General features: G+C 36.9%; 1 protein-coding gene across 1 annotated transcript in view; it reads right to left on the bottom strand.

Moving 5' to 3' along the window:
• The window catches only part of LOC109824391 (carbonyl reductase [NADPH] 2), a 14914-nt gene continuing 2960 nt past the window's right edge, over window positions 1566-13519 (bottom strand). Inside the window, exons 3-4 of the mRNA XM_020390981.1 lie at window positions 8481-8710; window positions 1566-2036 (exon numbers count right to left, since the gene is read on the bottom strand). Of these exons, the coding sequence (XP_020246570.1) occupies window positions 1758-2036; window positions 8481-8710 (509 nt within the window). The 3' untranslated portion in view covers window positions 1566-1757. The remainder of the gene's footprint in view (window positions 2037-8480; window positions 8711-13519) is intronic.

Here is a 13519-nt window from a genome sequence, read left to right as displayed (position 1 = left end):
CTTTCATCATAATTATGAAAACTGCTATAAGTAAAACAAAAAGCAAACCACATGAACATGCAACTTACGGGAATGAGTGGCATGCATCCAGGTACATATGCAACTCCTAATTTTCTCATTCCTTCCAAGGCAATTTAAATGCTTCTCTTTGTCTCATTAAAAATAAATTTGTCCAATGCAATATTCTTTACTCTCTCAATGCTATCCACGTATCAGAACAATAGTCTAGGGATATCTTCTGAGCTATTAGAGTATCAAATCATTGCGCATTGGTATAAAATCTGGAGTGAAACAAAATCTTGCACATCCTTCTTTGAATTTGACTCAACAAGTGTCTTCAATAACTCTTCAACATATCTTCGCATGCTATTAGCTGCTTCTTTCTCTTGCCCCTTTGCCTTCATCAATTCTTTTTTTCTTCAAAATATTCCCTCCACTGTCGGTTATGCGGGTCTCTATATTCATAAATTAATTCCCCGTCAATTGGGAATCTCGTATGTTCTTGCACCCACTCCTCATCAAATTTGACTAACATTGTCGTCCAGGAAAGAGAATTCATCCTGTTTACCAGTATAATAACTCAACACATGTTCTAGTGTTGGTCAATCTACCGCTTGGGGTCCAAATAAAATATAGTGCTCAAAATTATTGCCATCATAGACATTCAAATGCCCCTCCTTCATCTTTGGTTCATGATCATTCATGAATTCATAGTAGGTTCCAAAACTTGGTATATGCCTTATTTCACCTACAGATGCATTCTTTTTCCTGTATAAACAAATATTTACTCTAACAAATCATTCAAATTCTTAATATTCATTACATTAATTAACATCCAATGGTAAAAATTAACAACAAAGGATAAAACTTAACAACCATTTATAAAACTTAACACCTATGAATGAAAGTTAACACCTCCTAACAAAAGTTAACATCTATTGATAAAAGTTAACTTGTATTGAACGTCTCCTCTTCCGTTCTCAAAAATTCGGTCCCCTTTTCATGCACAAGAGGGCCACTGTCGCTTCATTACTGTCGTCATTCGTAGATGAGGCGGGAGTCGGAGAAGAAGAACCAGCGGCGGGGAATAAAGATGCAAAGGCGGATGATTCTCGCAAAGCCGCCTTCGTCATCGTAGCTAAGGGACGATGACAACAAACCACTTCGAATTCGTTGTTGTCCCCTTCACCCTTCTCCAAATTAGGGCTTTTGGCCATCTTTCTCCTTTTTTTAAACAAATTTTTGATGGATTTTCTAGAGGTTTGAGATCAAATCTAGGGTTTTTTGGGTTCTCTTGAAGTTACTAGGGATTGAGAGAGAGAGAGAGAGAGAGAGAGAGAGAGAGAGCTTTTTGGAGGAACAGTGTAAGGAGTAAACATGGGATTTTCTCTCTCTGAAGGAACAGTATAAGGAGTAAACATAGGATTTTCTGAAAAATCTCTCTGTGATGACTTGGCTTGGTATAAAAGGGCTAAATAACAATTTGTTGATATATTTGAGGTTATCTCACTTGCAAATAATACTAGGGAGCTGACCACATGGTTTTTTTTTAGGCCTTGACACAATTTTTCCTTAAAACACAAGCAATTTTTTTCAATTCAGTTAAATATAGTGCAACTCTCCTCTTTTGTTGGATAATCACGAAAGGTTTGTGATGTTCATCTAATAATTTAAAAACTTATGATATTATTCTCACAAAAAAAAAACAATGGAAATGTTTAACTTATTCTAGCAGGCTCCAACATGACTGTTCGGCATCACATGAACGATCTCATTCGAGGCCTCACAAGCGATTGAGCTCCATCCACAAAGATGCTTGTGCCAGTCATGTAGCGGGAGTCATCAGACACCAAGTAGAGCACGGTGGAAGCCAAGTCATTCTTGGGATCGAGCCACCTCTGAAGAGGCATCACCTCAGAAGTAAGCTTCTCAGCTTTCTCCCTTCCTATAGCCGTTGGGTACACATCGCCTAGGTGAAGGCCTCGAGAAATGCCATTGACACGGATTCTGTGCTTCCCCATCTCCATTGCTGATATCTGCAGGGTGACCATGTTTGAGTTACTTGGCAGTATTTGAATTTGATTTGTTTATATATTTTGGGTTCCGACACTTATTCATGAATATTCATCTAACATGCGTATTTGTTTTTTTTTTTTTTTTTTTTTTTTTAATATTCATCTAACATGCGTATTTGTTTTTTTTTTTTTTTTTTGTTATTTGATAATCATTAATTATTCAATGATTTTTAGGTAACAAAAGTCAGCAACTTATCACACGTGCACCAGAATATACAACTATAATATAGAGCAAACGACAATAGAGCAATGGAAATATGTTTTGATCTAGTATAAAACCTAACAAATGACATCAAAAAAAATTTGACAGGAAGGGTTTGCAGTAAATTTGATTTATAAAATGAAAATAAATACGAATATTAAATAATAAAAAATTCAAATATGCAACTTGTTAAATTTGATTCTCTAGGAACCAAATACTACAAATTATGTATTTTCTAATGAACAGGTCACTGAATCGAATATAACACAACAACTAGAGGAACAACCATTTAATAATTATTCAATCAATTCCCGCTCCTACAAAGGAATAACCCTTGATTCAGTGTATTGATCCCCAAACTTCCCTGTTCTGCCTGAGTTTTAAGCCGTCAAAGATTGGAACAACTCACTCTCCAATGGATATGGTTCACTGAACAGCTCCTCATTTTTGACATACCAAGCTAAAATATTTAACAAAGTTCTGTATGCTACAAGATCTATGGTAAGCAGTTATAAAGCACCGTTTAGACGTAAGTTTTACTTCCGTTAACATATGAGCACCTAGAATATCATGTATTTAAACTTTAAAGCTGTATCTGCTGCATAAAGATAATATAAAGATATTCATCGTTACTGGTCAATGAGTTAAAATCATCAAAAATTCTCTGGAGGACAAGATTCAAAGCCCAGGTGGCAAAAGGGTTGTGGGAATTCACATGTTTGAGTCCACTACAGCGCTTTGATTATCTTAAAAAATAAAAAAGAGAAATGTATTCCTGTTGATTTTATTTGAAAAGAGATAGATAAAGAGAGTAGAACTGGAAAGAGGGGGAAAATCAAAATACTGATCATAAAAAATGCAGAATAAAATACACAATGACCCATAACTAAATTCCTCATTTTCTGCTACTAACAGGGACACGTTCCTAGACACTTACTTGACCTGAAAAACAGCAACTAACCTACTGAAAAATAGAGATAACAACTAGTGCTCCTAAAGACTAGGACCTTCATAAAACAGAACAGAAGACTGAGAAAAACAGCAGCTCTTAAATTTACTAACATTCTCCTCCTGAATTTTGAGCTGCACATACACCCAACTTGTCCCTAAGAGTCTCAAAACGACCGACATGAAATGACTTTGTGAATATGTCTGCAAGTTGATTTTCTGAACTACAATACACCAGCTTCACTTCACCTGATCTCTGCACCTCCCTTAAGAAGTAATACTTAACTTTGAAATGCTTTGTTCTTCCATGAAAGACAGGATTTTGTGAGATGGCCAGAGTGGCCTGATTGTCCACAAAGATCTCTATGTTATCATCTTGATGCACATGCAGATCATCTATCAGCTTCTTCAACCATATTGCTTGATTTGCAGCTGCAATTGCTGCAATGAACTCAGCTTCTGCAGTTGATTGAGCCACCAGCTCTTGCTTCTTTGAACACCAAGAGAAACATCCTGACCCAAATGTAAAGCAATAACCAGAAGTGCTTCTCATGTCTTCCACTGATCCAGCCCAATCACTATCAGAATAACCATGCAACTTAAAATCCTGAACTTTGCAGAACTTAATCCCATATGAGATAGTACCCTTCAAGTACCTCAGCACCCTCTTTGTAGCTACCATATGCAACTCACTAGCACAGTTTAGAAATCTGGACAGAACACTTACGGGAAACATGATGTCTGATCTGGTTGCTGTGAGGTACATTAGGCAACCAATTAAGCTCTTGTAAAGACCTTCATCTGCAGGGTCAGCTCCATCATTCTTCTCTAGTTTTTCTTTCTTACCCATTGGAGTACTCACACTCTTGCACTCCTCCATACCAAACCTCTTCAAGATCTCCTTCAAGTACTTCCTTTGACATATGAAGATCTCGTTTTGAGCTTGTTTGATCTCCATGCCAAGAAAGTAGGACATTTCACCTAAATCAGTCATTTTGAACATCTTCATCATATTCTGCTTGAACACAATGATCTGAGCCTCATTTCCTCCTATTACCAGCAAGTCATCCACATAGAGAGATACAATAATCAAGTCAGAATCCAACTCTTTAACATACAAAGTGGACTCACTTAGGCTCTTCTTAAAGCCTAGACTCAGCAAATGCCCATCCATCTTGCTGTACCATGCTCTAGGTGCTTGCTTCAAGCCATACAGAGCCTTCTTCAGCACATAAACCTTCTCCTCCTGACCTGGTACGATGAATCCTTCTGGTTGTTCAACATAAATCTCTTCCTGCAACTCTCCATTTAAAAATGCAGATTTGACATCTAACTGATACACTTTCCAACCCTTTTGAGCAGCTAAGGCAAGAACTAGTCTGATAGTATCTAACCTTGCTACAGGTGCAAATGTTTCAGAGAAGTCTACTCCCCAAACTTGTGCATAACCTTTTACTATTAACCTGGCCTTATGTTTGTTCACTGAGCCATCAGGATTGAGTTTAGTCCGGAAGACCCACTTCAGTCCAATGATTTTCCTGTCTTTAGGCTTCTCCACCAACTCCCAGGTCTGATTTTTTTTTATCATAGCCAGCTCCTCTTTCATTGCACTCATCCATCTCTGATCATCTTTGGCTTCTACAAAGCCTGTTGGCTCCAGAACAGCCACATTGCACCTCTGGTATATATCAACTAAAGATCTGGTGCCTCTTACTGGAATGTCATCCACCAGCTCTTCTAATTCCAAGGACATTTTCTCTGGTTCATTCTGAGTGTCATTAGCCCAATTCCACTCTTCAGCTTCCAAGAACTGAATATCTCTACTAGTGATTACCTTTCCATACTTTGGCTGATATATTCTGTAGGCCTTTGACACAAGGCTGTAGCCTACAAATACTCCTGCTTCAGACTTCTTTTCCAGCTTGTCTCTCTTGACCTGTGGAATGTAAGAGTAGCATAGACAGCCAAACACCTTCAAGTTTTTTAGAGTTGGCTTGACACCAAACCATGCTTCAAAGGGTGTCTTCTTCTCCAATGCCCTTGTAGGCAGTCTGTTCAGCAGAAAAACTGCTGTATTTGCTGCTTCTGCCCAAAGTTCCTTTGGCAGATTCTTCTCATGCAACAGACACCTGGTCATCTCCATAATGGTTCTATTTTTCCTCTCACTAACTCCATTTTGCTGTGGAGAGTATGGGACAGTGAGTTGACGCTGGATTCCAGCTTCCTCACAAAAAGGCTTAAACATCTGTGAAGTGTATTCTGTGCCATTATCAGATCTAATGACTTGAATCCTACAGCCACTTTGATTCTCAATCCATCTTTTAAACTTAAGAAACACTTCAGCAACTTCTAACTTTTGCTTCATGAAGTAAATCCAGCACATTCTTGTATAGTCATCAATGAAGATAATGAAATACCTGCTGCCACTTAGTGAAGGAGTTGCTTGTGGTCCACAGAGATCTGTATGGATCAGCTGCAGCCTCTCTGTAGCTCTCCAAGTTGACTCCTTGAAGGGAAGTCTGGCTTGCTTGCCCATCAAACAAGTTTTGCAGCTTGAGAGTTGCTCCTCCAGGTTTGGTAACCCTTTTTCCATCTTTTTTTTTTTTTCATGAACTGCAAGCCTTTGTGGTGAAAATGCCCCAATCTTTTGTGCCATATCTCTGAATCATTGGCCTGACATTTGAATGTCACTTGCTCCTTTTCGAGAGGATTCAGAGAAAAACTTTTTTGCTGCATCTTTATCTTGAACAACTCCTGGCCACTAGAATCAAAGATCAAACATTTTCTTTCTTCAAATGTTACCTTAAATCCATTTTCTACCAACTGCCCCACACTTAGCAGGTTCTGATCAATCTCAGGAACATACATTACATCAGAAATCAGCTTAATCCCTGCACAACTCTTCATAGCCACAGTCCCTCGACCCTCTACTGCTAAGTATTCTCCATTTCCAATTCTCACCCTTGATTTTATTGACTTATCAAGGTTTCTAAACAGTTTCTCATCACTTGTCATATGGTTTGTACAACCACTATCAACAAGCCAACTGTCACATGGGGTACTAGAAATGAAACAAGAGGCAACAAACAGCTGATCTACCTCTTGCTAGACTACAGCATGTGCTTCACCTTGCTGCTGGTCTCCCTTCTCCTTGCAAAACTTCTCAATGTGTCCCATTTTTTGACATCTCATGCACCTTACATCTGGCCTTCTCCAACATGAAAAATGGGGATGATTCTTTTTACCACAGTGCTTGCATGGAGAATATCTTCCTCCTTTGTTGCCTGCACTGCCTTCTCCTGCAGCAACCTCTAAGTTACTGTCACTTCCCTTCTTCCCTTTCCACTTCTTCTCTTTTCTTTCAGAGCTGTTGATTTTATTTGAAAGGAGATAGATAAAGAGAGTAGAACTGGAAAGAGGGGGAAAATCAAAATACTGATCATAAAAAATGCAGAATAAAATACACAATGACCCATAACTAAATTCCTCATTTTCTGCTACTAACAGGGACACGTTCCTAGACACTTACTTGACCTGAAAAACAGCAACTAACCTACTGAAAAATAGAGATAACAGCTAGTGCTCCTAAAGACTAGGACCTTCATAAAACAGAACAGAAGACTGAGAAAAACAGCAGCTCTTAAATTTACTAACAATTCCTAATAGCTGACCATTCTTATTTAAGAAAAATAAAAATTAGCAAGACAAAAAGAAGAAAAAAGAAAAAAAATTAGGCTCCCAATTTCATGAAAAGATAGAGATAAGTAACTCCTTGAATAGGAAGCAAGAACCTTTCTAGGGGTTTTCAGGTGTCCGACCTATTATATTTAGACATTAGTCTCTCAAAGATCAGCATTTTGATATTAGTCCCTCACAGTATGACTCTTACTATGGATCCAATAAGTTTTCCCCCTTCCAATTTCCTAGTACAACCATAGTTTCAGCGTTAACATTTGAGCCTAATTATCACCCTTCTCTGAAATTAACTTTTTATCTTCAAGAACCGAGTCTACGAGCTGGTAACAAATTGGAGCACAAGTAACACTGTGCAAATTCAACTTGCATTGACTTAAGCTTCACTAGGTTTACAAAAAAAATATGAGCAAAGTTACCAAGCTTAGTTTCACAAGATTCCAATCCTGATGTGTTGAATTTATTGATCTGAAATTTCAGCAAGAAATCATGATTGGTATTCAATTGCCAAATTACTGGCAACCCTATATAAACTCTGATTCTGACAAGAATTGATCACTGCACAAGCATCAAGGTTACATGAAGGTAAAATGCTCAGGAGATTTGGGCTGCTTCATGGTTTATATAAAAACTACCAATTGGAACTACAGCATTTAGGCTAAATTGGCTAACAATATATCTTGATCTATCAATGCCATGGGCTTTAATGTTATTTACAACTTGAACATATAGCTCTTTCTTATTATTGCGACAAAGGTTGAACAGACTTTTTTTTTAATAGGAATTTTCGGATGGCTGGGTTCACTAAAGGAGTGTAAGCACCTTAAAGAGAACACGAGAGAGAAGTTAAAATCCAATCTTCTGTTGAAAGTCAACAGAATGTTAGTCTTAAACTGATGGACATCACCAGAGAAACTCTTTATTCCAGTGTGATTAATATTGTAAGGGACCAATATCAAAATAACAATTTGTGACAACTTACATTCAAATACAAAGTTTGTCAGGGACAAATTTCTGAAAAGCTTTTTCTTTTTCATCTACACTCTCCTAATCTCTGATTTCTTATTCCCAGCATCCGAAATTTGAACTCCATATATATGAGAGCAAGGAACTTTATATAATGGAAGGATTTTGATAAAACTAATGTAAGTTAGACATGATCTTATTTGGCCACATGAGATGAGTTTCATTATGTGTTGAGTAACCCATTCATTGCAATTTGTTTCAGATTGTGATACCTAAACAGATGATAGGATCCCGTTACATAAGATCCCACTTCTGATTCATATAGAACTACCTTTTCCAATGCATGCCATGACAATAACATCTTCCTTAGCACCAATAAAATTCACTATATTTATAATATCAACATAACTTTGTTATACAAGGGGAAACATGAAATATATGGTATCCAATTAGTAAAGAAAGCATCCTATTTTAATGCATGATAACAATTTTTTGTGATTGGAACAGTCAAATAGATGTGCTATTCACCAAAAGAGTCAAATGCCGATTCAACTAAAAAAAGCATTATGAGCAGAAACATGTGAGAATGTGCTTACTCGAACTAATTGTTGTATTGAAGCCATGCATGAACCAAAGGCAGCAGCCCCGGGATACAATCCTCTTTCTGCACCTAATATTGAGGTCAAGAACACAATAGATCCTCCAGTTTTGAAATCCCGCATTCTTTTAGAAACAGCCTTAAGCAAAAACCATGGTGCCATGACATTTATCTTTACTGTCTTTTTGTACTCCTCTTCAGAAATCTGCAGAGGTTCTTGATTCTTTCCTGTAAGCATTAGTAAAAGAAAATTTACTCAACTACTGAACAATCCTACCAATTTCTAACCATGTACATCATACATTGATCCAATAAACATCATACGACAGAGGCCAACATGAAATTTTTAAAAGAATTCTAATAGATTATAATTAGCAGTTGATAAGATAATTTTATCAACAAATGTTGCTCTCAAAAGCACCTCCGAAGTGTGGGACAAAATTACCATGAAAAGTGTCAATGAGACTAGAGCAAATGCCCAGCAAATAGTAATTGATCCTTACAAGAAACAAATAAAGCGCTAAACAATAATAACAACATGGCATTATTGACCATGGAGAACTAGAATTATTTGCTCTCAAATAACCACAAAAACAACCCACATCTGCACCTTCATATTTCCACCTAAGCCTAACTGTGACATAAATTGCATGCAAATGATAAAATGAGACTCTGAATGCAATCAGCAGATCCTTTCATCTATAGATAGCTTACCACTGAGCACCAAAGTTTAATTTCAAAATCATGCCTAAGTTGTCTTCAGGCATGAGAATCACAATTCACGTGGTGCAGTAATTCAGAGCATGGTAAAATTTCTCCTACGTGACTGAATTCTAGAATTGATCTCTCTACCAATACTTAATTTACAGTTAATTGATAAAAGTGAAGGCCGTGAAATGTGTCCAACACTAAAGAGTTGTTTAACGAGAGTTATTCAGCAAGACCTTTGAATAGCAGGAGTGGGATTATGGACTGCAAAACAAGCACCACAACTAAGAAAGGCAACAAGAATACAATGATTTTCTACATGGTTCGGGTAAACGTGCATACCTCCATGGTTCCTCAAATTCACTTTTTTCACAAGCCGGTACAAGTTTTGAACAGTACAACTTGTAACCCTCGCCCATCTCACATTACTTGAAGAACCTGAGTACACCCACACTCAAGAGCTCCAAGATGCTGTTGCTTGCCATCACTTTTTAACTCTACATCACTGAGTACAGTAACACAAGAGCTCCAAGTGGCTTCCATCACTTTTCATCACCTATCAACAATACACTTCACTCCAAAGAGCATATAACATGAAACGAACTCATCGAAAGATCGATATCAGAGAATTGTAGGACTCAGATTGACAATCCGACTGTTGAATGTGTGCACCAGCACCTCAAAAACAACACTCTGAATTTCGTCTTGATAAGATAACTCATGCCCTTCGATCAACAAGGAAATTCTATGCTAACCAGAGAATTCAAACTGCACAAAATCTCTTGTTTTCTCTCTAGTCTGTACTTCTCTCGCTTTTTGCTATGTCTTTCAACTAGTCAATAGGCCTTCTATATAATCATCTCCTAGTCAATTTCCAATACACAAAGTACTGACATAATTACTCTTGTATATTTCCAAGAGCAACCTTCAAACTCCCCTATGCTATACACACTCAAACGCACTCATCAAACTTCAATGGTCTAACACCTTTTATTCTTCTAGGAGTTTGCACCCAGCTAGAAGAGAACTCCTAACGAATCTTCCTTTCCAAAGTTACACTGGAAACACAACCAACCTTCTCTTTCAAGAAGATTCAAGCTTCTTAATGGGAAGAGATTTCATCATCATATTTGTAGCTTGATGGATATACAAACGCATACATAGCTAGTGATTCCGATTCTTAGAAGTCCACTTCAAGTTACGTTATGATTTTCCTAAGGAGAGCGGTGTCATAGTAGTCCAAATTGCAAAAGTGTACCTCACTCAACTAATGAAGCCCAGAGTATATTGCTGCTACAAAGGCATCCAAGTAAGTTATCTGGATGTAGAATTTTTTGAAAGCACTGGAGCTGGATCAGGAGAAATATTCACTTCATTATGATAGTCAGAGGATCATCCATCTAACAAAGAATCCTACTAATCATTCTCAGACCAAGAATATCAATGTGCTTTAACATTGAACCCGAGATGTGTTGAAGTCCAAGTTCATGTGACTTAAGAAGATTCGTACTAATGACAACGAGTCAAACATGATCACAAAATCTCTTCCCATGGAGAAGCTTAAAACTTCTTGTAAGAAAACAATATTGCTTGTGCCTTCTACCTACTCGGACGGAGGAGATACGTTGAGTCATTGTTTTAAATATCGGCCGATAACCGATATTATCGGCCGAGTTATCGGATTTGGGAGCTCTCCGATAGGATAACTTGGATTTTTAATCGGTTATCGTTTCTGGCAAGTTATCGGGGAGTTATCGACGTTATCGGTACTTATCGGCCGATAAGTAAGGTTTTTTTATCGGGATTATCGGCCGATAAGTAAGGCTATGCAATCGAATGGTTTCATCGTGCGGTCAAGATGTAAGTTTTTCTTTCTACAATTGGTTAGTGATTCTAAACATGATGATTTACATTTTGGTATGTTTATATTTCATTAAGCATGGTTAGATTACATTTTTTAGTTATTATATTATATATATACACCATTCCGTATATCACTCCGATAAATACTACTTATCCCCGATATATCCCCGATTTTCGCTATCCGATAAGTATTTTGGCCGTCCGATAAATTCCCGATAACCGATATTTAAAACCTTGCGTTGAGTATTTCCTTGCTAGTGGGATCCAAACTCCTAAATCCTAAAAGGATAAAAGGTGTGGATCATGGAAGCTTCAAGAGTGCATTGAAGAATGCAAAGCCCAAGGATTTTGAAGGTTGCTTTTGAAAATATGCAAGAGTAATTATGTCATAAATTTGTGCACTGAAATCGACTAGGAAATAACTATATAAAGAACTTATTGGTTGGTAGAAAGGCTTAGTAAAAGGGGAGATAAATCAAGAGAAAACATGTGTGAATAGTCAAAATTTTCCGACCAACAGAGAGTTCATCTTCGATCAAAGGGCAAAGGTCATCCTCGAGACGAAATTTTAGAGTGTTATTCCTGAGGTCTTAGTGCTCATATCCAGCATCAATCAGAGTCCTTACAGTTCTTTGTTTTCCACCTTTAGTAAGTGATTCATGTTATCCGCTCTTCAAAGTGAAGTGTATTGTTGATTGTTGATCACTAGTATCCCTAAGAGATAGTGGAAGTTCTGATATAGACTAAGTCTCGTGGCTTTTCCCCTTAGTGGCGTGTCCACATAAAAATCGTAGTAACATTTACTATTTTTAAGCTAGTTTACGTTTCTCGTGTATCAACAAAGCAGGAAACTTTTACTTCCACAACTTCATAGGTTTTCTCCAAAAAGGAGAACTTAGAATTAAAGTTAGATATGTGCAAAAAGGTCAAGATTTTTTTTAAAAAATTGTGTATGGTAGGTTAATTAGAAATTTTGTGAAAAAAAATATTGCAGTACAAGTGGACTTCCAATCAAATGGTCCTCGACCAAGAGTTTGCAACAATGCGACATATCAGTCTATATTATACTTGTCAGTTACAACGCTATTACTCAAATGCATCATATGTACAAAGTACAAATCTCATGGAATTTGATAAAGGGGAAACTGATGAACAAATTAGAATAGAATGACAATAATAATCATTAATATTTAAAATCTAACCGTAAGCCTTTAATGAACAGGGGCAGACTGTGTAACATATCCATGCAAAGAATGACTAAATGGTGTCATGTAGTTATCAATGTAATATCTCTAGGAAATTTATGTCATGCACTTGTCTTCAAATTCTTTTGAATAATTATTCATATTATAGTCCATAATCATTCCCGATCTAACTTGTATCTATTATTTAGACGGTTATTATTTGTGTTATGTAAAATTTCCTAGATAAACAAATAACGATCACAAGAAAGCACATAAAATATTGGGAAGATAAAACACACAGATATAATGCGATTCGGCATGTAGCCTACGTCCATGAGTGAAGGAGGAGAATATCTCTCACACAGGTAGAATAGTCAACTATCAAATTGTGAGGAGTACATAGTCAACTATCAAATTGTGAGTACAATGGTAGAGATCTCTCAATCACTAATCCCAAACAACTCCCCAAAAGCCCAAAGCAATCTCTCACACAAATAGAAGAGTCAACAACCGAGTAATATACGACTGCTCCAAAAAGAGCTTTGATGTGCCCTTTGTTTCTGATGGCTTTGAATTTTGATATGGCATGCTTATAAGATGGCTACCAATCAATTTGTATAAGATATAATCTTTGATCATAATCCACTGATGTAGGAATCACCAGGTCTTAGGTCTCCTATGTGTACAAGGAACCAAGCAACAAAGTTTGAGGATAATTCTTTTCTCTTTATCCTTATCTTCAAGCCAATATGTAAGCTAATTCCTTTCTGAAGTAGGATTAACCATCTTATCATTAGTTCAAAACAACTCTCGGCTAAGACCAGCTGAGCCAAAAAAGAGTCGAGTTCGGCAATGCAGATTCAAGAACTATAGTCACACCATAACAATTTGTATTAGGTATCCCACCTAATATTTGTTTGAGTTTTCTAAATCTAAATAAGATAAAACTAATATTTGATTTTTAATCAAATCAGTATGGATTTGGGGCTTATAACTAAAGGAGTTTGGAAACACTTGAACAAACCATCTGACAGTTGCTAAAGGGATCTTCCAATTCTGGATAATAGTCCTATAGAAACACTTGAACAAACCATCTGATACTTGTAGCTAAAGGGATCTTTCAATTTTGGATTATAGCTCCTATAAAAAGGATTCCTCTCTGATAGTCATTTAAGGAAAGTATTGGTGAGTTATAGGACGTGGTCCGCCTTTGATATAATGGAACCTCTCTAACTGCAAGCATTATTGCTTTGTTATATTTTCTCTACCTCTATCAATTTAT

Source organism: Asparagus officinalis, chromosome 9, assembly GCF_001876935.1.
Source record: "Asparagus officinalis chromosome 9, Aspof.V1, whole genome shotgun sequence".
Classification (NCBI taxonomy): Eukaryota; Viridiplantae; Streptophyta; class Magnoliopsida; order Asparagales; family Asparagaceae; genus Asparagus; species Asparagus officinalis.
The sequence above is the reverse complement of the archived record's forward strand: the minus strand, read 5'-3'. Positions and strand labels throughout refer to the sequence as shown.